The sequence below is a fragment of the Trematomus bernacchii genome, unplaced genomic scaffold (assembly GCF_902827165.1).
Source record: "Trematomus bernacchii unplaced genomic scaffold, fTreBer1.1, whole genome shotgun sequence".
NCBI lineage: Eukaryota > Metazoa > Chordata > Actinopteri > Perciformes > Nototheniidae > Trematomus > Trematomus bernacchii.
The window spans coordinates 3,632,718-3,658,153 of NW_022987899.1; the positions used below are offsets into that span (position 1 = coordinate 3,632,718).

At 42.4% G+C, this 25,436-nt stretch overlaps 1 protein-coding gene across 1 annotated transcript; it reads right to left on the reverse strand.

The window, feature by feature from the left end:
• Positions 1 to 1,181: 1,181 nt before the first annotated feature.
• Positions 1,182 to 23,066, reverse strand: tiparp (TCDD-inducible poly(ADP-ribose) polymerase). Its single transcript, XM_034114512.1, has 7 exons — positions 22,804 to 23,066; positions 20,268 to 21,312; positions 9,845 to 10,034; positions 9,207 to 9,394; positions 6,346 to 6,645; positions 3,852 to 4,109; positions 1,182 to 2,376 (listed from the first exon to the last, which is right to left on the reverse strand). The coding sequence occupies exons 2-7, from the start codon at positions 21,284 to 21,286 to the stop codon at positions 2,187 to 2,189; spliced, it is 2,145 nt and encodes a 714-aa protein (XP_033970403.1). The 5' UTR covers positions 21,287 to 21,312; positions 22,804 to 23,066; the 3' UTR covers positions 1,182 to 2,186.
• Positions 23,067 to 25,436: the final 2,370 nt, after the last annotated feature.

Sequence of the window (25,436 nt, forward strand, 5' to 3'; positions counted from 1 at the left end):
GTAAACACTAAAGGGAACAGCAGAAGAAGACAGACAGGAAGTAAACACTAAAGGGAACAACAGAAGAAGACACTAAAGGGAACAGCAGAAGAAGACAGGCAGGACGTAAACACTAAAGGGAACAGCAGAAGAAGACAGGAAGTAAACACTAAAGGGAACAACAGAAGAAGACAGACAGGAAGTAAACACTAAAGGGAACAGCAGAAGAAGACAGACAGGAAGTAAACACTAACGGGAACAGCAGAAGAAGACAGACAGGAAGTAAACACTAAAGGGAACAGCAGAAGAAGACACTAAAGGGAACAGCAGAAGAAGACAGGCAGGACGTAAACACTAAAGGGAACAGCAGAAGAAGACAGGCAGGACGTAAACACTAAAGGGAACAGCAGAAGAAGACAGACAGGAAGTAAACACTAAAGGGAACAGCAGAAGAAGACAGGCAGGACGTAAACACTAAAGGGAACAGCAGAAGAAGACAGGCAGGACGTAAACACTAAAGGGAACAGCAGAAGAAGACAGACAGGAAGTAAACACTAAAGGGAACAGCAGAAGAAGACAGACAGGAAGTAAACACTAAAGGGAACAGCAGAAGAAGACAGACAGGAAGTAAACACTAAAGGGAACAGCAGAAGAAGACAGACAGGAAGTAAACACTAAAGGGAACAGCAGAAGAAGACAGACAGGAAGTAAACACTAAGGGAACAGCAGAAGAAGACAGACAGGAAGTAAACACTAAAGGGAACAGCAGAAGAAGACAGACAGGAAGTAAACACTAAAGGGAACAGCAGAAGAAGACAGACAGGAAGTAAACACTAACGGGAACAACAGAAGACAGACAGTAAACACTAAAGGGAACAGCAGAAGAAGACAGGAAGTAAACACTAACAGGGATTTTAAGTTGCGTTGCTGTTGGCAGAGGAACGGACTATTATTTCTTCGCGGAAGCAATACGAAAAATGTTAAATAAATATTGTGAATCATATCGTTGGTTTATTTATTTCGTAGACGTGTATAAAAAATATAGATGTGTAGCGTATTGTCCTTTCTGTTACTTTTAAAAATACATTAGCCCCCCAAAAATGTAATCGTTCCATCTAACTCTAAACAAACTTACAAATATAGCCGCTTTTATACATTAAATGTGATTTGACATGATCTGAATAAAGCACAAAAACATTAAATCTTTTTTTCTTTTAGATTCTTTATTAAATCAATGTTACATTAAACTAACATAAATAATTTTTTTATGAACAAAAGGCACACAGTTCAAATATAAACAAAGAGGACGTCTGTACAGTTTCAATAAAACATGTCTACTGTCTCTGAGAGAGAGAGCGGTCCAAGAGAGATGAGTTCCAGGGGGGGGGGTCTCAGCGGGAAACGGGTCACTCTTCAGCCCCCCCGCCAGGAGCTGAAACGGAGGGCACAAAGGCATAAACGCTGACCAGGCACAGCACTGGTGTGAAACCTCTGCCGGGAGGTTTTCTTTTTCTACGGATGTGTAAAAGTCCCGCCGAAACTCTCGTTCAATGTCCGACTGAAGAGGCCACGAGATCCGTTTCCACTAAATTAAAAAACACGCAGCACAAAAAAAAAAAAAATGGTCCGGAGGCAGGGTAAACACTCACGATGATTTGTTGTAAGAGAATGACGGGGGGTTAATGTTGTGTTGCTGCTTCCTGGGGATAATACAGCCGGCTTCACAGTACTGGCAGGACGCTCCCTGTCCTGATGGGAGTTCAGTTACAGCCATACGACTACAGTCAAAACACGGTACGACGACTCAGTTTTCCTGCTTCTGCTCCAAAATAAGGTCGATAAAATCCTGTGGTGATCACCGCTAAACTCCTGTCAAGCAAAGTCCAGTCCGGTGTGGTCGCCCACCTCTGAACACTGGATGGTGTCGTCCGTTTGTAGGTCCAGTTTTGTCCAGTCTGATCCGCTTCCTTACAGTCCAGTCTGATCCAGTTGTCATTTCCTCGACTGTCGGAGCGGCAGATGTTTGAAGCTCAGTCCGACAAAGAGATTCCAATAGAGTCCGTTTCAGCAACAGCTAAAAGTACTCTAAATATCACCTTGTGAAACTGTTCCTTTTGCATCTGAGGTGGGGAAACTCCGCCCGCCTGGCACCGTGACAGACTGTAAGGTGAGGGGTTTCCAGATTCAGACAGTCCCAGGTCTGACGCTCACACGGCGACGGTGCCCGGTACCTCCTCGTAGTGGATGATGAAGTACGGGTAGCTCTGGTCGTCGTTGAAGATGACGTAGATCTGCGGGTCCACCCAGTTGTCCACGCAGGAGTCGTAGAGGTCACTGGAGGGGTCGCGGAGGTTGATGGGTGGGGGTCGTCGCATGGAGGGATTTCCTACAGTAAACCTGCATAACAATAGAAGAAGAGGAGAGTAAGTTAAAGAGTCTCTATTATGGGGGGGTTCTCTTGTTTCGGAGCTTTTTGAGCATTAAAGCATGGAGACATGTCACAGTAGAGACACTAATCACTAATATGAACCTGAAAACCAGCACCAAATGTCCTATTTAAATGATACCTGTTCAGCAATGGTTTTGGTATTTTAATTATATAACTAGAAGTCTGAGAGTTACTCTAGAATAATTCAACTTCTTATAAAGGACTGGAATACATTTGCTGATTACAAGGCTGCTGCTCGTCTGTGTGTTTTAGGGCACTTTAAATAATATAAGCATATGCCGTAAGTGCACGAAACAAATGTAGTATATGAACTGAGCAAGCACATTGTAAACCAGATTGTTTTTCCCTCTCTTAAATATTAATGACAAACCCTAAAGACTTCCATAAATCTCCATCTTTGTTCCACTTTCCATCGGTCATACATAAATCATATTCAAATAAGAACATTTTAAGCTACAGACAGAGGAGGGGGGGGTTCAGTGCCAGATAGTGTTTCAGTTAACCCTCGCTGTGCAGATAACTTCTTGGTCTGGAGGGGGGGGGCGAGTGAGCTGGGGGAGGTCTGATGGGTGCAGCCAAATCAGCTGTTTTACATGTGTGGAGGAGATTTGACTTGTTTTAAGGGAGTAGCGTGGCCCATAGCGTGACTGAATGATGGTTTATGGAAAAGTAGCTCCGGATTTCCATGATCCAAATTAATAGTCATGTGTGCTGTACATGAATCTTGATAACACATGTGTTAAAGGGAACTTATTCACATAAATACATAGAATTAGGGACACTAAAACACGTAACCCCTAATAAAAAGAAAATAAACTATGTCAAGAAATACTAAAGTCAATAAATAATCTTTTACAGATTCTAATAAAATATCACTAATAATAAAAAAGCAGCACATTTTCCTAACTTAAGGGGGCTAAAAAAACAGCATTTTCTGCTATTGTTGTCTGAAAAATAACTCAAATATTTGACATTTAAAATAAACTACTCGTTACAGCCTTAATCTAAAATGACAAATACTGAGATAAAACAATAGTTCCCCATCACCAACACATTTTTTTGCAGCAGTTATTATTTATTTTCATATAGATTAAAAATAAAATGTCCATCCTTGTTTCTCAAAGATATGTCTTTTTTGTCCGTCTGTAAACTGAAAATAAAATAAAAGTGGAAAATGTTCCTAATTTAGGGTACATTTTGCACTTTCTGCATGAATAATAACCTCAAAATACTGAACATATATTTTCATCTTGCCAATTAAACTACTAGTTGTCCCAGCCAAAATCTAAATAGGGATATAAAATTAACAATACAGTGATAAACATTAATACCCTATCATCAACACCTTTTTTTGCAGTGATTAACGTGCAAAAGAGAAAAAAAAAATCTTGTCAACCACATCACATCACACACACACACACACCTTCCAGTGAGGACTTTGGCCAGGAACATGCAGTGGACTCCTTTGGGCGAGCGCTTGGAGAAGTTGTGAGAGTAGACAGCTTTGCGGGCGAAGTAGGACCCCTGTCCGAACATGGTGGCGTGTTTCCCGCACACCCGGGGGTCGAAGTTGTGTTTGCAGATCCCCTCCACCACGTCGGCCGAGGTGCCGTGGAATAGGTGCCGCTCGCTCAGCAGCCGGTCCATCTCAGACAGACGCCGGGACATATACTCCTTCTTCCTGTGGGCAGAGAGGGAGGATTGTTAAATATTATTATTATTCATTTTAACAAGACAACATTAGGGCCATGTATCATTACACCAGGGTTACAATTAATATCTTGAATTACATGGTGAGAAGATTGTATTTAATTTTTATAAATCACATTTTTTAGTCATTCACCTTAGTTGACAAAATTCCTTTTTTCATGCAATTAAAAAAAATCTGTATTTACAATCATTTAACTCTGTGAATGTAAAAATACATTTTAATTCCACACCAATGTAATCACATTCATTCATCACAATGTTTTAAAAAGCAGAAAATCTTTTTTATTGAAGAGACAAAAAAAATTCCTGCCATTTTTGCATGGAAGATTCTTTAGAAAAATAATCTCCAGTGTTTGGATATTATATTCAGCCCCTTGACAATAAACATTAAAATGTCAAAACGTTCTGTACTCTTCTTCTTGATGAGACTCGGCTCACAGACAGACCATCGCTCAGGTGATGAACTACAGCTGCAGCAGTCACATCCACAAAAGTTGTGACCACAGCCTTGTTTACTATCGACTGGCTAAGAACATGTGGCCTAATCTGTTTCTTAAGCAACACACACACACCAACGGATCAATCCGCCATGTGGAGGTGAAAGCGTGTCAGAGCAGAGACTAGGCTGTGACCCCGGCGTGACCTCCTGTGACTCTGGGGGCTTTTGATCACACACACTGCACGCAGCAAATCATTAACACACATACACACACTTTCAATATCATATTATCCATTTTTGCGTTGAAGCTGTTCAACTTCCTTTCTTTTAAAAAAGCAAACACACGCAAGCTAGCAGTTATAGCTTCCCTTTCATAAGTGTGGGAAGAGGAAATCAACTGATATTCAGACACACACACACAGGCAGTGCTAGTCATTGTGAAAGCCTGTGGTACCAGGCAGTGTGAGAGAGTATAACTGTCACAGCTGATGGTGGCAGATCATTGTGACCGCAGCGGTTGCGACAGGAAAGTCATCCTCTCCAAACATCTCCCTCTCTTCATGTGTTCATTCAACACTGCCAACGCTTTCTCACGTAGACACACACACAAACACACAGGCAGGCTCTCATTCGCCATATTCCTCTGTCGCCCTCTCCTCACATTGTTCCTCATGCACCCTGTGTTTGTCGTCCACAAATGATGTTTCTTTGCAAGTCAATATGCAGCTGTGTTGGAAGTATTTTGAGATCAACAGAAATCTGGATCAAAAGCGTAACAATAAAATGTTTGCGCCACAGCGGCAGAGGAACCAAAATGTAACCACACCGCTCTGACATCTTGCTACAACTTTAGCACCACTTCGGGCAATAACAACATCCCATAAACATCAACATGACAAACATCTCTGTGCTTGCCCACCACTTATAATCATAGCATGCTCATGACATAAGAGCTCCAGCAGTTAAGCAGAGTAACCTTTAATAAAACAGCCACAGATGCGTCAAAGGTCACACGCCACAGCTGCAACACACAGCACATTGTAGAAGTGTGACACTAAGACCACAGTGAACTTTAAAAGGTTTTGAGATAAGGCGCCATTGGTTATGATTGATGGAAACGCTGCATGATTCTGAGTTTAGATTAAGAGATGATCAGTAAAATCTCCCGCCTCCAGCTCGTTCAAAACGCTGCTGCTAAGAATAACCACATCACAACAATTCATGCTTCCTCACACTGGCTACCTGAGAGGCCTTTCTCCGAGCTATTCATCAAAACCTTTTTATTGCTTTATGTCCCTTACCGCTACTGTCAGGGCTCTTAAACTTTAAAACGACCTGCCTGAGGAGATCAGGGCTGCAAACACTGTCTGCTCTAATAAAATAACACTTAAAAAGAATTGCTTTCATGTGATTTTTATTTATCTTTTATTAATGTTTGTTTTACTCTCTGTGTTCTGAAGAGTGGGGCAGGAACGAGTCCTCAAACCCGGGAATGACTTAGCGTTGTGTTGCTAATAACAAGTGTCTAAATAAGACTAAACGTCATCACGCCAAACATTAGCCTCCTTTAGCTTAACGGACGTGAAGTCATGTGACCGTGCTGTAGTTCCTTTATAGCCTAATGTTAGCTTTTTACTTCAAAAATCATAAAGTGGTGATGTGTGAAAATTATCCTGCTGAACAATACTTAGTTTAAAATGTGTATTATTAATATTATGATAATAAAAAAACTAGTAAGTATACAAAGGTACAAGGCTCCTGGACTCACCTCTTGTATTTCTCCCAGAGGAAGGGGTTCTGTACTCGCTGGATCTTGAGGATCCTGAACTTGGTCTCTGACACTGTTTTGTGGAAAAGGCTGTAAACCGTCCGGTAGCTCCGGTCCTCGCGGGACACCGGCACCTGCAGGAAGTCCTGGCTCATCGTCATGGGCAACCACGTCTCCGGGAAAAGGCTGGGGGGGTTGGTGGTGGTCGGCGAGAGGGGGTGCGACACGGAGAGTTCCATTGACGAGGACAAAGAGGAGGATGAGGAGGTGAGGGGAGATGAAGGGAGGGCACCCAAAGTCCTAGAGAAACAGAGAGAGAAAGGGTGTTCAAATTAAACAATTGTCACACTCTTTAAAAGTTTGTGATACATATATTTTTTTGCTTTTTTCCGTTAAAAGTGGAAATGTTTATTTTATTTTTCATTTTATTTTGTTGCAATATTAAAAAAAAGTATAAATGTCGTGCTAATGATGGGAAATGGAGACCCTTAAATGTTGAGTACACGTACCATTATTTCATTTAAATAACTTGCAATCAAAAAGTCAGAGATCAACAGCTTGGTTTTACCATTCTTTTATATTTAATGTCTAGCAGTTCATTTTCAGAGGATTTTCTACCTCAAAATAACTATACATGCTGCAGCACAGGCAGTATGACAACAAATAAATACCTCTTTGAACATTAAAGCATGTAAACATGTCACAGGAGGGGCACAACATACACATTTGAACCTGAACATGAGCATAATATGTCCTCTTTAATCTCAAACTATAAACGAGTCATCACAGTCTCATCTCAACACTCCTTTCTTCATTCCCATATGTTTCCAATCAAAGCTGCATTGCAACGTTAAACTAAACCGCCGTCTGCTGCAACACGTCCACAATCGCGTTGCTCCAACTCTCAACAATGACATCACCGCTCCACAGCAGCCGCCACCGACCAAACAAAACAGCAGGGAATGAAACGAGACCCCCGACAAGACAACAGGGAGGCGAGTGAGAACAGAGAGGACAGAATAAAAAAGCCAATTGCGGAGCTGTCATGAAAGTGACGAAAAAAGCTATTGTGGCAGTCGATAACAGTGGTTTAGCTGTCACGTTATCGCTAAGTGTAAATGCTGTTAGCCCTTTCAGCCGTGTGTGTGTGTGTGTGTGTCGTCAGAAGACTGTGATCAGCGAATCTCTGAGACAGTTTTCTCATCTCTCTTTCTCCCTTTCATCTCATCTGTCCGACCTCGATCTCTCTCCCAAAATCGATGTCTCCATTCCCCCGTGAGAGAGATCACAGCACAGACTGCGGCAGAAAACAAGTGTGAAATGAGAAAGGGACAGATAACAAGAGAGTGATGGAGATGCAGAGAAATGAAAAGAGTGAGAGGGAGAAAGTATGGTGCGGTGACCGGGGGAGGGAGAGATGGCTGAAAATAACATCGTCGGGGGGGGGAGAGGGATGACGGAAGGAGAGGGAGAGAGGCGGGAGGGTGCCAATCAAGCTAATGACCTCAACCTCAAAGCCTAGCACACACTGTTCCTGATGCACACACACTTATATTGGTCACTTGCGAGGACAGGACACTGCATTGGAAAACAACTTGAGTCATCATTGTTCCTAAAGTGTGTGATCAGTTCCTGCTAAATGATTAATAAACACACTAAAAAAACAAATCAAAAAGTCCAAGGAACAAACCCCTCAAAATTCCAGCTCCTCACAGTTACACGTTAACACCGCTTCTCTCAGCCGCTCTCTACCCAGTCTGGAAACCATTTATTCCCTCTCTCTCTCTCTCTGCTTCTTTTCCTCTCGCTGTGCTCTCTATCCAACTGTCTCTCTCTCCCGTTTCCACCATGTCATTTTCTGCCTCCATCTCGCCTGCTCTCCATTTTGTTCCTCCTCTCTCGCCCGTCACTGGCCCTGCGGGAACAGATCGTGCTTGGACTGCAGCTGCCAGCTCGGACACACAGGAAGTGAAACACTCTGCAAACGGGGTGAGATGACTCCACTTGTTTCCAATCTGGTGTTTCAGGAATAAAACGGCAGCTGAAAGAGGAAACTTGCAGAAATGTCCTCAAAGAAAGTGATCAGATCTTATTCGCAGATTTTCTGACTAGTTATGAGACAAACGGGATTAAATATGTTCAAAAATATATTTTACTCTGCCTTTAACTAATCGCTCTACTCTCTCTGTGTACCTCTGGTCTCAATTGCCTCCTTATGTAATTATTCAGAGTCAGCCTTCACCCTTGTATTCTGCACAGGACAGGTCTGTTCAATGCACCAAAAACCTTTGTATAGCCGCATTGGAACGGATTAAAAAGATGAACGTGGTGTTCAGACAGTGTATTCAGCCCTGAATGCGACATTAGCAATGTGTACCGACCAGAGTGTGCCTGCGTGTCTCCTAACAGCGAGTCACAGAACACAGAGAGCCACAGAACACAGAGAGCCACAGGGAGACAGTGTATCACAAACTGAAGAGCTCACTGTGTGTGTGTGTGTGTGTGTGTGTGTGTGTGTGTGTGTGTGTGTGTGTGTGTGTGTGTTCGTGTGTGTGTGGCCAGTAACTAGATTCAAAGTCGAGGACACTGTTCTAATGCTAAATGGGGTTTCATATCCAAAATACGGAACGTTCTCTTACAAGGTGAACATCAGAGTGCTAAACGGCACTCAGCAAGGTTTGAACAGGAAATAATAGTTTCAAGTTCAGTTTCTATGCTTCATTTACCTGGAAGAACAAATCTGCAGATCCGCTGAAACTCTTTTAAATCCAAAGCATCAAAGCTCGGCTTTTTATATAACCATATCTTCTTATTTGAGGCAGTGGTTACAGTGATATCAGGTGTTAAATGTCTTCACTTACTGTAGGTGTGGTGTCAGCATCACAGAGGACATGAACATGGGCCTCTTCTTGATCTGCCGCCTGAACCCGAACACGGCGTTCTGCTGGAAGCCCTCCCTGATGTTGAGGATGTACTGGTTCTGCAGCGTAATGAAGCGCACCTCCTTGAGACCCCTCGTACTCGCCTCCTCTATGAGCTTCACCACCGGCTGTAGAAGAGGAAGAAGAGATTAGACTCTTTTGTTTATCATGTTGACTATTGTGCATTTTCATTCAACCGTGGAAGGAGCAAGAGAGAAATGTCGTGTGATGCGTGGGGCGATGTTCAGATAACAAAAAAGCTGATCTGATAACAACGTCATCATGGGACATACCTAACATTGATGGAAAACAGTCAATCTTTACTTGAAATAAACATCTTCCAGACCATAATGACATCACTATGTAACACTCTCTCTTCTATCAGCCAGCAAATTAATGTAGCAATTGTATCATGTAGAAGTGGTTGTGGTTCAATCTAAAGTGAGTTGGCAACATATATGGTGTATATGTATGTGTCTGTGTGTCTAAATGAATCCCATCACAGTGGCTAAACAATCAATTGGTGTCTGCCCTTGTGTTCATAAAGCGTACATATGAACACACACATAATTGCTTACCTCGGAGTATTCCCTCCAGCCAAAGTTGTCCCTGCAGTAGTACTTCCACACTGTGTGACAGCTGGGGGTGGGATTGGGGTTTGTTGTTGGCGCGGCGTGAGGGCTGGCTGGAGTCGTGAGTCGTCGTACACGGTCAAATTCCAGGTCACACACACGCATCGCACTGAAGTCTAGGGAAAACACACGACCCCTGAAACACAAAAGTAAAAAGTCATGGTTAAAAATTAAACAAAAAAAGAACTCCTGCAGTCAGTGGGGGAAAAGGCATAATGTACAATGACACTGTTGGCTCACATGTGGCTGTGTCATGGTGACCTTGTATTTGAAAGATTATAATTCCATGAAACCTTAATTTGACCCGAGTGTCCTGGAGCAAGACGACCAAAACCTCTAATTGCTCACTCACTGTGAGTCACACAGCATGACAGTATCAACCACATGACTAACATCTCAAATGCAGAAAATAGAAGGAAGCACACACACCAACATGTATTAACATAATAATCTTAGTTTACTTAGGTAAAGTAAGATAAGATAAGATAAGATAACATAAGAGATTGTCATTATTTATATCAGAAGCAAAACTGCTAAGTCATATGTCGTTTCTGATGTTTTACTGTGAAGCATGATGGCTATAGGAATAGTTAAACATCTGTAGAAATATGTGAGAGGAGGAATGTCAGCAACACTTTAAAGGAACAGACTGACATTTTAGAATATATGCTAATTTAAGCTAAGAATTAGATGACAAGACTGATACTTTTCCCCATGTAGTCTAAATATGAAGCAACCAGATATGAGCTAAGCTAACCTGCTGCTTATGCTTATTTTGTTAATATAATATGTTTATATAAGAGAGACTTTTAAATTAGGGAAGAGGGATCTTTGGGGTTCAGTGGTTTTCCCTTGTTTTCCGCCTTTATGCTAAAGAAGCTAACATGCTGCTAACTGTAGCTTCACATTAGCTTGCAGACATGAGAGTGTTATCGTTCTTCTCATCTATCTCAGCAAAAAGTTGAAAGAGCATTTTTCCAAACATGTCGTGATATGCCTTCACATGTTTCCCTCTTATTTTGTGATACTGACAGTGGTTTTCCTGAGAGTCAGGATAAGCCAAAGAGCAATGTTTTTGCCAAATGCTAAAGTGTTAGCATCCGTCTTAGCAAGTATATAAATGGTGGAAACAAAAAGATGTTATCATGTGGATACAACCTCCCTTAACCCCTCTCTGTCTCAAAAAGCATGGGTCATAGCCCCGTTGGGTTTGTATGTTCTGTATGTGTGTGCATCAGTCTCTCTACATTAGCTCTCCATAGGGCCTCTGGCAAATCCTTTCTGGGTCAGACGTACCACTCACATAAATGTGGGCATCGCAGACTGGCACGCTATGCCATGGACATCAGCCAGACAGAGAGGCAGACACACAAACACACACACCTTAAAACACACATATGCATCCACACCACATAGCCACAGACACATGCAAACTTTACAAAGCACACAGCCTGACAGTGTTAATGGGCTCATTGATCTTTGCCGGGAAACTAATTGGACGTCAAGTCAAAGGTTAGACATTGGGGAGTGTGGGTCCGTCTGGAAATGTGTGTGGGAGTTTCGTTCCCGTGATGTGTGTGCCGTTCGTTCCAGAAAAAACATGTGAATGAAGTGAACGATCTAATACTCAAAAAAGCTGAGTGTGTGTTGTGGACTTGCTGAGTAATATATTTCAATGGCCTGAAGAAGTGAAACCTCATATCATAATGGGAACAGTGATATAAATATTCAGTTTCATCTCCTGCAAGTGCAATTACTGGTCCCTGAGGTCCCATCAGTTTCGGTCCCTTTTCTGATAATGAGGGTAGCCGAGTCCAAAAACTGATATGAATACTAATTATATACAAAGTTTTACGACTCAGTGTTTCTGCTAAATTACACTGTGGCTGCGTCTCGTGAAGAGGAAGTGAAATATGATTTTCTTCACCAAGCAAATGAAGAAACAAAACAGTAACTGCATGGGGAGTGAGTCAGATGACCAGATTACCAGAAAGACCAGGCAGACGCATAACGCAGATATCCTGGATATATCTTTCTAAACTGCATTCAAGCATTTAAAAAAAACTAAGAATCCATATTTTCGGTTTCATGCAGAGCGAGAACGGATACAGAGAAGAGAAAGAACAGTGGAAAGGGTCACCAAGAAACTGAAAATGTGGCAGGAACAAATGAAGTGTGAAAAAAGAACATCCTTTTCAGCACTTCTGGTCAGCCTGTTCTCTGCTGCTCACGTTGTTCTCTTAATTTGTTCTCCATTTGTCCTGTCATCTGTTTGCTCTGTTCTCTGTTTCACAGCTTCTCTCTGTACTCTGTGTATAGAAAAGGAAAGATGCACCTGCTTCTCTCTTTTCCTCGGTCTCACAGCACAGAACAGTTTCTGCCTGGGACGCCGTGATGTGTACGAGTGTGTGTGTGTGTGTGGGTAAAACCTAGTCACTCTCTGTCTCACACACAGAGACAGACGAAGACAGGTCTCTAAAGAGGTCAGTCAATGATTTTCAAAGCCTTTCACAGCGTCCTTTCCCCTCCCTCGCTCCCAGACTAGTTTCTAAAAATAAAATTCCACCGGTTAAATTAAGTGCACAGAGATTCGGTGCTTTCAAAGCCGAAGGCCAATCAAAAACGTGGATAGGGACACGGAGAGGCACTCCCACTCTGGCATGGCTGACACTTTCAAGACCACGCTTGAAAAAAAGTCGGGCCGTTTCAATTTTGTGCACACACACACAAAAGTCAACAGAAAAGGCGACTCGTCCGAGGAGGTTTACAGGAAAGAGACGTGCGAATGGAAAACCCTGACTAGGGAGGGGTGTTTGTATGCTAAAGGTGGAAGAAAAAGGCCCCGAAGGCTAACTTCTTCTAATCATACTGCCTGTGCTGGAGCACCACTTTTCACCATCTTTCTGAAAACTCCCTCTGGAGGGAACACCGGGATTTTAGCCTTTGCAGACCATTTACATGCACACAAACCTGTATAACACACTACAGGAAAGGGACAATTCCAAAACGCATAATAGGTCCTCTTTAAAATAACTCGCTGCACTGTCAAAATGGCTGTTGATTCCCCCACACTGGCTTTACATACACACACACCTTTGAACTTTCTCACGGCTGCACACACACACACACACACACACACACAAGGACCCGCCAGAGTTCCCGTTAGAATATTTTTTTGCCGGTCAACATGTCCGTTAAAGTTGAAATCTTCCGGACAAAATTAGATAAGTGCCGGTTAAAGGTCTTCTTTGTTATTTATTGAGCTTTAAAACAAATTGATATGATTCGACATTAAACAAACTAATTATAGTAGATTAACTACATTATTCAAAAGTGTACAGTAATTTACAAAAACGCGGGAATAATAAACGGAGCGCTCTCTCCTTCTCCTGACAGCCCGTCAGTATCATGCAGCTCGCGGATCCAGTAATGAGTGACCCGACAGTAAAACTAAACATATCTATAACTAGTTTAGGTAGTTTGAGAGGTAATTAAAATAGCTACGTGTGATTTTCTAACCTGAAGTGTGTTTTGCTCTGCTCGCCGCTGCAGGGGATCATGCAGAGCTGCGTGTCGACTCGTCAGCAGCAGCCGATCTCTCTCTCCTGTCAGATTAGACTTTACTCGCATTTATGTCCATATCGATCAGATCTAGCTAGTTCTAGCTAATGATATGACTACCTGCTTGTTAAAAGACACCTAAACAATAAGCGTCGCTATGCAACCGGATGAGGCCACAAAGTATAGCGCAGCATTATGCATTTGTTTACATGCCCACCGGAACCCCGAGGCATTACCAACAGATCAACGCACAATCAACCCATACAGGACATCTCTTTCTCCACATTAAGTGTTAGACATTAGAATTGACAATTTTTGTCTGTCACATACTCTTTTGTCTGTCACATACTATTCTTGTCTGTCACATAAGTGGCGCAACTGATGCGGTATTGCGCTAAGGGAAAATTATTTTGACCGGACATTTTGACCGGAGAGATTTAGATTTGCCGGACTTCAGCATATTTTACCGGTCATTGTCCGGTAATTACCGGCTAACGGGAACTCTGGGACCCGCATACCAGCATCAGTCATGCTATTGTGAACGTCTCAGGCTAGGGAAAAAAAATAACACGAAAGCTCAGTCACACGCACATTCTTTCGACAGATTCATGTACACACGCGCAAACTTCACCCAGTCACGCCTTGATAAGTCAACCCAATCTGCTGACGAAGGCTTGTTTCTCACACACACACACACACACACACACACTCATAACAAGCTTGATGTCATGGGTTGGTGTTATTTCCTCATGTCAGAGCCACCTCAGTTATCTATTCAAATATGGCTCATTTGATATTTTTTTTGCGAACGCCATAAAGACAGTCACACAAAGAGAACAGGAATAAATGTCTCCTGCGTGTCCCGGGTTGTCTTGTTTATAATGTGTGTGTTTTCTTTAGGACCAAAAGTTCACAGTGTCCTTTCTATTTTAAACCTCCCATTAAATGTTCCTCTCAGGGTGCAAATCGTGAAAAAATGTGGCGTGAGATCGGAAGATAACAGAGTTTGACATTAAAAATAACACTTAGTGACACTTGAAAAAGAGATGATGAGTGCTGAGGCAAATCACACACACATCCCACATCTCTTGCACCTCTCGAGGCCCCCGAGGGACATGTGAGGGATCAAAAAAGGGAGATACAAAGACGGAGAAGGGAGTAAAAGAGGGGGAGGAGATGTGCAGGAGGAAATATCCATAAAGGAGGAAGAGGTGGAAAAATGAAGGCAGACTGAGTAATAGGAGCAGAGCGACCCAGACCTCGCCCGACTGATTCATGACATGGGCTGTCTGACACGACACACACACACACACACGTTGTCTGATTATCTTGCCACCGCCTCCTTTCACACACGCACAATCACCACCGGCAAACAAGCTTCTCGTAGACACAACCATCCTTGATTTTCTTTGATTCGTTATACAATGAGGTGACATGGAATCCCCCTGCGATATAAACACACACCCACACACACCTTGGTGTCAGGTCGCTCTGCCCTTGGTACTCGGTGACTCTTTATGTCAGTTAATGACAAGCAAGGCTTTTTATCACCTAGCCGACAAAAGAGGCTCTCTCAATTGCTCACACACACACACACACACACACACACACACACACACACACAAGTAAAAAAAACGTGGGTGTATAAATCATTTTTTCAAGCCCTCCTTACAAATATATTACAGGAAATTGCTGTGATTATAGGAGATTTGGTGCTGAATGTGTTTTCCTCTAACAGAGGAGCGGATTTTATGTACCCTTTCACACACACACACACACACACAAACTCACTACAACAGGCAAGTCTACAGCGGAAGATTATCAAGGTACAACTTTAAGAAGCGATGACTGCGACATTCCTCCTAACTGCTGAGTTCATGGCGAAGGAGGATTAGCCGGACCTGCTTATCATATGGATGGGATTAACCTGCGCTATGGATCATACACACATGGGAACAGCTCAGCGCAGAACACACACTCACACAATGAGCCGGACAGGACATATCATCAGATGCAGACACACACTAAAAACCACTCACTCTGAACCTAACACACACAAACACGGCAGATGGCAAAACAGGCCTGTGTTGCCATACCGACAGTAGGGCTTGTTAAGTAATCTGCTGCTCTTTAGATCGCTAACGATGTTATCATTTGGCTGTGGTAACCACGGTGATATTCACCCTGTGTGTGTGTGTGTGTGCAGTTGCCTGCATGAGAAGATAGGCTGGGTTGCGTTTCTAAAGAAGAGTATCAAAAGAGCTCGCACACACACCCAGGAAAACACAAAGCAGAGTAAACGTGTGTATGCCGCACATTTTACCAGACCTTTAACCAATACTGACTTTACTCAAAGAACTTGCTTTAGAGATTTTAGCCTTGGCAAACTATTTACATACACAAAAACCTATATTACACACTACAGGAAAGAGAAAACCCCAAAAAGTACAATAGAGCCTCTTTAAGATTGCAAAAAGAAGGAAGCACCGGCACTTAAAATACATGTACGCGAGTGTGTTTGTGTGAGTCAGTTTGTGAAAAGGGGTCGTTGGGTGGGAGGTAGAGTGGTGTGTTATGTGATGTGATGACAACTGTTTTCCATCAACTGTTTTTTGTTTCAATTTTTTTCTGTGTTATATCATACATCACCCCAACACACCATTTCAATAACATTCACATCCACCTGAGGCAGCACCACCACCTATTTAAAGTCCTAACCTGTGGTGTAAATAAGCACTGGTTAAGAAGAGTTCAACACTTTGAAACAAACACTACACAGTCAGGGATTAGCTAGTGTTGACTTCCTGTCGCCAAAAAGCGTACAAACATGGGAGTTGTTCATCACAGAATGCATGCGTGTGATTGGAAACGTTTTACGTCATGTCAAGTGTTTTGACTCTCAAACCTGTCTTTAAGAGTTTCAGCTAACATTTGAAATGTGTTGCAAGTGTCTGGCATGCCACAATTAAGTGGAAATGAGCACGAGTTCAGTCATTTTCTAGCTGTGTCAAGACTTGTGACAACCAATTATCAGAGAATATTTTAGCGGTCGACTAAAAGAAGAAAATAAAATGAACAGCTTGTATAGCTATAAAAAAGAAAACTCAAATCGTGAATAATACAGGAGGTTTCCTAAACCAAAATACACACACACACACACACACACACACACACACACACACACACACACACACACACACACACACACACACACACACACACACACACACACACACACACACACACACACACACACACACACACACACACACACACACACACACACACACACACACACCACACACACACACACACACACACACACACACACACACACACACACACACACACACACACACCACACACACACACACACACACACACACACACACACACACACACACACACACACACACACACACACACACCACATACACACACACACACACACACACACACACACACACACACACACACACCACAGCACACACACACACACACACACACACACACACACACACACACCACACACACACACACACACACACACACACACACACACACACACACCACACACACACACACACACACACAGATTAACACCACCAGGTGCATATCCTGTTTGTGAAGCAAAATGCACTTTGCATAGAGTTTCAGTTGAAAAAAAGGGAGTCAACAAGTGACACAGACATACAAATCTTACGCAAACGTGTGTGTAGTGTCAACACAGACATAAGCAGAAGACAACCGCACACACGGACACTCAAAGGTCTTAGTTCATAAGGCCAGGCGACATCTGGACGATTGTTCCCATGCACTTTGATCCATTTTCTTTTCAAGAAATAACACAAAATATTTTCTAACATTTGGACTGAATATGATGTGAATGTATTATATTTTTTAGGTTTCTTCAATTTTTTCCCATTCATTTTGTAGTTTATTTGGGACTTTTCCTGCGAGGGTCTAAGGACAGATGTTGATGAATTCTGTGCACCTTATAAGGCAACCTGAAACAAATGTGTGATTTGTGATTCCGGGTTATATCAATTCCATTTGATTGAATTGATAGTTGAAAGACGTGTACGATAGTTTGAGGGGATAACGGGATAACGCCGTGTCATTGTCACTTTACACGATTCAGAGGATAATGTCACTATGACAGGGTTAAATCTTTTCTGATTACATTAGTACGGTGGCCTGCAGGTGCAAACGTGCTGCAACGACGAAAAACACTTCCATTTGGAGATACACGATGCATTTTGAAAAACGATTTAAATAAAGTACATTAGAGATCATACTTGAAATCATCAAAATGGACAACTTCAAGCCGTGCCTGCTACACTTTAATCAAACAGCACGTAACTGCCTCAAGCAGACAACTCAATTTGATAATGGATTACCTCAAAGTAATTTTTTCAAAACAAAACATGCTCTAGTTTGTGGGATAGTGAACTGATATTTTTTTTTGTTGAGTTTAAACTACAAAAACAAAGAGTTAAGCCCAAAAATATCTGTATGTTCAACCTCTTTCTGTAACTGTAATAACTATTGAAACAGGAAACACTACTCGAACAACAGCCAGAAACAGTGAGATAATTCATTTTTATAAGGATTCATCAAAATAATATTTTTTTAAAACATGCTCCAACATGCCCATGCTCTGTTGAGAACTTTCTTGTTTTAATGAGATAGTAAAGTGCCATGTTTCTGAGTTGTTGCACTATTTTGACTGAGAAGATTGTGAATAAAGCTACAAACCAAAAAATAAATCGAGAAAATATTCAGAATAATAATTGTTAATGAAAGTGATCCTTAGTTGGTATGATTTCCATGAACATGGTCACATGACATCATGGTTAAAGATAGGGTTAACGATAACGTAACATTTATTATTAACAGAATAAACGATAAGGCAGCCAGGGTTCATAACAAGGTGCTCCATGTTGTGCGAGTGTGTGAATGTGCCTGCCTTGCAGTACAGTTTCATAGGAAGTGGTGCATGCTCCTTTATATCACCCCACTGAGGCTTTCAATCGCATGCATGTGTGTGTATCTATGTGGGTGTGTGAGAGAGTGAAAGAGAGGTTTATCTCTGTCTGCTAAAAGGCGTGCGTGTGAGCACTGCAAGCCACTGAGCTCCACTTCGTGCGAGCTTCTGCGTGCCAAGCAGCAGTGTGTGTGAGTGTGAGTGTGTGTGTGTGTAGTGTACACATTGGCGTGCATGTCTATGACCGAGGGAAGGGGAGAAGCTGCCAACTGCGTCTGTGTCAGTGACCGCACAAGGCAACAAGGGGGTCATGGAAGTTCACAGCTTCTCTGCCATGAGTGCTGCAAAGTCTCGGCCAATCACAGGGGGAGCAGGGAGATACAGGAAGTAGATAAGAAATATGAAGTGTTGGACCGAGTACTCGGATCCTTTGCTGAAGTAAAAGTACAAACACTATGGTTTTAAAATATGACATTACAGGTAAAAGTACTGATTTTAACATTTTACTTGAAGAGGCCCTATTGTGCTTTTTGGGGTATGAACATGATAAAGCGTGTAAACATGTCACGGTAGACGCAAAACTAAACGTACTTCAAGTATCAAAAGTAAAAGCACTCATCATGCAGAATTGATCTTTTCATAGTATTATTTAATATAATTTAAGAGCCTTTTAGCATTGTAGTTTCTCAGTGTGGACAAATGTAGATACTTTTAATAGTGTGGTTATTAGTAGTATAGCACTGCATTATACCGTATCATCATAGCATATGTAAAAAGTAAAATGTTTGCCTCTTAAATGTAGTTGACAAGAAGTATAAAGTAGCTTTAAATGGTAAAGTACAAAAATGTCAAGAAAGAACTTGAATAAATGTATTTAAGTTACTTTTCACCACTGGTAAATATGCGGAGATGGAGTGGCGTGACAACACACAAGCGGTTCCAATAAAAATGCATGTCAGTTGAACATTAACTACAAGAAAGCCAAAACACACACACGCAAGGGAGATCAATAGACTAATACAGTGTGACACGAGACACAGGTTTGCAGAACAGCTGGGAGGTTAGTCGGCGTTGGTGAAACCAAAGAGGAAGCCGGCTGAGGTCTACTGTTTCCAACAACCAGAAGTGCTTATCGCTCACAGCAGCCTATCAGCTTACTGCTCCATTGTTGCCGTGTCACAAGTGTCAAATATTTGTTAATTGATGGGTACTTGTGACACGGCAACAATGTCCCTATATCAATTTACAACACAGTAGCTTTTTCAGCAGGATTTACCATTGATGGAAAGTATATTCACTTCACATATTTGTACTTTAGAATATAATTTTAAACTGCAAATATTGTACTTTTTACTCCACTACATTTATCTTAAGGTCCCTTTGTAAATCTAAAAGCACATGCACGAGAAAATACATGATTTTGTAAAATATCGGAAAGCTATTCTGTTTTGTACGAAAAATAAAACAACCTTTACCAGCTGTGATGAACGCAATCCAGTCATTTCGTAAATATGATTCTGAAATGGGCTGTACTATAAGTACTTTCTATTTTTTTACTTTAAGTATATTGTGATGCCAAAACTTTTGTACTAGTAAAATGTAGAAACACTACTTTTATTTAAGTGAAAAGGCTGAGTAGTTCTTCCACCTCTGATTTCAGTTCCCATTTTGAGATGATTGAATTGAAAGTGAATGAACCCCGTGCCCACAGGTACAGACAGCAAACAGAAAAGCTGCTTCCCTCCACGGTAGGATCTTATATCTAAACATAGATAAACAAAATATAGAGTGATACAGGTTTCAATGAAGCGGGGCACTTACTGAAACTTGAGCCTGACTTGCTCATTGTCCGGGTTGCAGTACAGCCTCTCCAGCTGTTCCTGGGACTCGTCCGCCATGCTCTGCCACATCTGGGTGCAGCTCCTGCGGATCTGCCAGTAGTACGGCAGCACGGTGTGATGGTGGGCACAGTCATTACCGTACACACACAGTCCTTGGAGGAAATCCACACAGATGTCCACAGAGTCTGACTGGTGTGTGTGATACTGGAGCTGAGTGAGCAGCTCGAACACCAGGTCCAGGGAGGCCTCTTCACTCTTATCCTCAAATAGGATGCCTTTGTCAGGCAGCAGAAGGAGGAGGGCCTGGGGGCCCTGGGTGCAGTCTTTGACCGGAAGGGTTTTCGCCCCAGAGGTTAAGAGGTCATTGCTTTTGATGCTCCCCTCCTGGTGGGAAACCTGGGCTGCAACTGAGGGGCGTATATCCCTGCCGGGGGACGGTATTGTCACTGAGCTCCCCGCTGCCCTGAGGCCAAGTTTTGGCTGAAAGCAGGGGCTGGGGGGGGTGGGATCCGGGATCTTGGGTCGCTCCGCCCGCCGCTCTGTCTCCTCCAGCTCTGCAGTAGTATCGGCTATTTCCACATCACCGTCCCGGGTCAATAACCCAGCCCCAGAGGTGGCGTCCACAGGGGCTCCGGGGGACTTCAGACATACCTGGGCCATGCAGGTCTGCTTCACCACGGCCGCTGCACACAGGCTTCCTGGAGTCCGACTTGGATGGTTCCGGGGAACAAAGACCCCGTCCCCGGAGACCAGGGCGTCCGTGCTCAGTAACGTGGTCAGGATGGGATCCTCCAGGGCACGGTGGAGGCATTTGGCGTCCAATTTCCTCTGCTTCTTCTTGAAATAAGGTTTCACCAGAGGTATTTTGTCCGGGAGCCCCACGATCTGCTGTTCCGTAAAGTCTTCCCCTGTGTCCATGTTTAAACTCATATCCAGGGAGATCCCAGTCGGTAGTACACCGTCTGCGGATTTCTGGAGAATGTGCAAAGTTGTATCCATGTTGCCCTCCTTATACCCTGACCGTCCTGAAGGAAAGAGAAAGAAAAGGAGAGGTGGTCATAAAAAGATACAGGCACCTATAATCCAATAATCTTAGTTTCCAAGGTGAAGTCATCTCAGTGCATAAAGCGATGATTAATAGTTTGTTGGTCTGCTGTAAAAATAAATGTGAACACTCATCTTTCCTTTCCTGGAAAGGAAAACAGTATCTATGCTGAAACGAAACCAGTTCCACCCCTCAGAGCACAACAAACACACTGATCCCCAGTGGTGGGAAGTAGTCAATTAACGCAAGTATTTTTGTTGACATATTTGTACTTTTCTTGAGTATTTCTATTTCATATACTTCTACTCCACTAGATTTCAGAGGCGAATATAGTATTTTTTACTCCACTACATTTATTTAACACTCACAGTTACTATATATAAAAACACATTATATGCTGATATAATATAATGCAGTAGTAGTCTACACAGTCTTTCAAGTATCTTGGTCCACATCGAGAAAACCATCATGCTATTACATGTATAAAAACAGGATAAAATACTAATATAAAAAGATCAATGTTGCATAACGAGTAAACTAGATGATAATATTTCTGTCTTTTTAATTATTCTGAAATGGGACATTGTGCAGGATGAGTACTATTGTACAAGTCCATTTAGTTGCCGATACTTTTTTACTTTAACAGGAGTATCATTTTGAAATCAGGACTTTTACTTGTAGTGGAGTATTTTAATAGCATAGTATTTGTAGTTTTACTAAAGTGAAGGATCCGAGTACTTGCCCCAACAGGCTTATCCCGTAATGACCCGCAGGATTCATTAATATCAGCCACATTAAAGACACATCAGGCTGTCCTCGTGTATCCTGGAGAGGAGCGGGTTCATGAAGCTACTTGCAGCCGGTAATTGAAGCGGAATAAATATGACCTAATCCTGCTGTAGGGAATTTGAGACCAGAGTCACCAGTTTCAGATTAAAATGATTTAAAAAAAATGTGAATATTTGATGGGACTGAGTCTTTCGCTGCTACTCTCTCTGGTGTGTGTTTGGTCTCTCTAACGTCATGCCTGTAATTACAGCTGCGCCTCCGAGCGAGCGATAAAATCATCGCTGTAACAAAACCCCCCCCTCTCCAGGGACCATATATTTTGATCACGGGAGTCCGATACGCGGGCCCTGCCGTCTACGTGCCGCTTACAAAGCGCTGCCCGAGCAAGTTTGCACGTAGGCTACAGTCTCTCCCCCCCCCACACACACACACACACACACACACAGACAGACAACAGGCACTGCGGCGGAGCAGCGACAAAAGATAAACGGGGCACCCCGGAGCTTTATTTCAACACACTAGCTAACAAACACTTTTTTAGCCAATCTGTACGGAGTTTAAACGCATTAAAACCCGCATAGAGAAGCCCCGCAGTACGCAGAGCGATTTTTTTAAAGCGCAGTTCTTCCACCGGACCCCTTTTCGACATTTCTCAGACACAACGAGACGAAAAAAAACCTACCTGCGCAACAAAGTCCGCCCCTCTCCCCCTGCTCTCGACACTCTTCTCTGCGTTAAATCCAGTGCGTACATCGGCGGAGCTCCGTATCCAGTCTGGAGATTAAAGTATCCGTGTCTGGACTCTGCTAGTCCGGTAATGCTTCCTCGTGTTGCTCGCTCACATGTCCCTCTCTTTGTATCCTTGTACCGGATAGAAAGGCGCAGGAGAGGAGCGCAGACCGACAAAGAGCGAGGCACAGCTGTGTGGAGAGACGCTCCGCTTCCCCGGCTCCGCAGCGCCAGGCCCCGCCCCGTAACCTGCTCTCAGGCGGGGCTTCAGAGCGAGGGAGGCGGCTGGGGAGCGGAAGAGCTGCTGGGGGGATGGGGTGGAGATCCCATGGTGGAGATCCTCGGGGGGCCTGTTGACCGGCCCCGGAAGTATAAAAACCGAACTGAACGAGAGGACAACACCATTTATTAAACACATGATAATATAAAATCAAAAGGAGAACAAAAACAACACTGAATTTAAAATAATTATTTGATTATATTGGCAAAAATCACATTCATAAATGTATTTTTCTCAAAATCTCTCCCGTATTTATTGGATTCTTATTATGACCACTTTTTTTTAAATTCAATGTATTTATTTTTATTTATTTACATATATTTTTGTTATTGCGTTTTCATTTATTTAATTATTTATCTGTTATATTTGTATTTATTTATTTAATTACTTATTTTTATTTATATTTTTTATATATTACGCCTCAGTACATGGATGGGATCTTTTTCTGATGTTGTTGTGGACACTGTTGTTAAATTAAGTAAAAAACAAGAAATGTCATAACATCAGAGGTGGGAACACATGTTTACATGCAACAAAGTAGATGGAATATATACAGATGTTGTATTTTTGGGGGAAATTTCTCAAATACAATAAAATTATCTTTTTCAAAGCCACACCCCCACATATGTCATATGTTTGAAAAGCCCAGGATGTCCTCTGTGGAGTACACTTGGACTTAATGCTGTGGCATGTATAACCTCAAAGTAATGGACCAAAACCCAATGTGCTCCACAGAGGACAAAAATGAATGGGTGCGTCTCTGGAGGTTATAGAGATGAGTTAGGCACAATTTGATCTAGAATCAAAGCAATATGGCCCCATTATTAAAAAAACAAGTACTGAGAATCCAACCAAACCAAATTTGTATTTGACAAATATTTCTATTTTAATATTACCTTGTGTTTGTGTTTTTAACTTGGAGCTAATTGGAACGGCCTTATGTGCATCTGTGATCAAGTCAATCTTAATCTAACAGCTGTCAGATACATGTGGAGAAAATAGTACAACATGTATCTCTTAACTGTAGTGAACAAATAAAGCACCATAAAAGTAAATACTGATCTGAAGTAAAAGGACTTGACCCTGTAAATAAGTAATGCAAATGAGGACATTTTACTGTGGAACATTGTGTAATAATCTTTCTCAAACATTGCACAATCTTTACATTTCAATATTTTGTTGGCTAAGTTCTTGTAAAAGGGTGAAACTACTTTGGAAACACTCTGATATCTTATCAGCAAATTGTTTCACGTGAGAACAGGAAACTTGCTAACAAAACAAAAAGCAGATATAAAAGAGAATGAGTAATCTATTTGATGCTGAATTTATTGCTCTCTAAATGCATTAGAGCTGTGCTGCTGATCAGTCACATTTTCCATAGAGGAGTGAGGTGTTTACTGACAGTGCGTACTGAGTCAGCTTTGTGCTCCTCCTCCCTGTTTTACCAGAAGCAGTTCTTCAGCAAACTGGCTGCGCTGCACTGCCTTCGGCGTCAGTTTCGCTGTGTGCAGACAAGCCTGCTCAACCAAACAGTTTCTAAAGAGAGGATCTCTCTTAAGGGCTGGGACGATATGCAAACCTGCCACGTAGTTACATACGTCAGAATATAAGTGAAACAATACAGGGATTCTTTATTACCTCCTAATGTTTCATAACCTTTGTACACTACTACGTATTTCTTACTACCTCTGTGTTAAATGTTTTATTTTTGCCTTTTATCTGCACTGTAATGGCGCGTTTCCACTACACGGCCTCGCTCGGCCCCGCTCGGTATGGCTAGGCCTCGTTAGGACTGGCTCACTTTATGGCGCATTTCCATTACAGTTTAGGAACTGGGGTAGTATCTACGCAGTGTAGGCGGAGCCGTGACGTCATCTTCAATGAGAACCCCAGAAAAACAACACAGCCGTTAGCTGTTAGCCCTCAGAGCTCACAGCTCCTCATATCTGTTCAGAAAATAGACAAAAGTTAAACAAGTACAAACCACAGACTGCCTGTGTCATGGCGAATACAGTCGCTGCTTTATTTATGTCTGGATAGGCCGTTGTTGTGAGTGTGGACGGTCGGAGCATATACTGCGTTAGCTTAGCCAATCTCCATTTAGAAAACACGCATTTTAAAAGGTTTTTCGCCTGCCGTCTGTCTGCAGACTTGACAAAGCATTAATTCATGGTTTTTACTAACCGGTATCAGTATGTTGTTACTTCGGCATCATTTTGAAACGTGTATTACAATTAAATCACGGTCAAATATGTCCATCTTGTTGTAGTTGTAGCCCCCTTGCCAGCGATTCTCTCTCTAGTTTA

Coding starts and splice junctions, on each gene's coding strand:
- tiparp (XM_034114512.1), bottom strand. CDS start 21,286: ATGGATACAACTTTGCACATTCTCCAGAAATCCGCAGACGGTGTACTA. Junction 9,395..9,844: donor GCTGGAGGGAATACTCCGAG/GTAAGCAATTAT, acceptor CCTCTTCTACAG/CCGGTGGTGAAGCTCATAGA. Junction 6,646..9,206: donor ATGCTGACACCACACCTACA/GTAAGTGAAGAC, acceptor CTGTTTCTCTAG/GACTTTGGGTGCCCTCCCTT.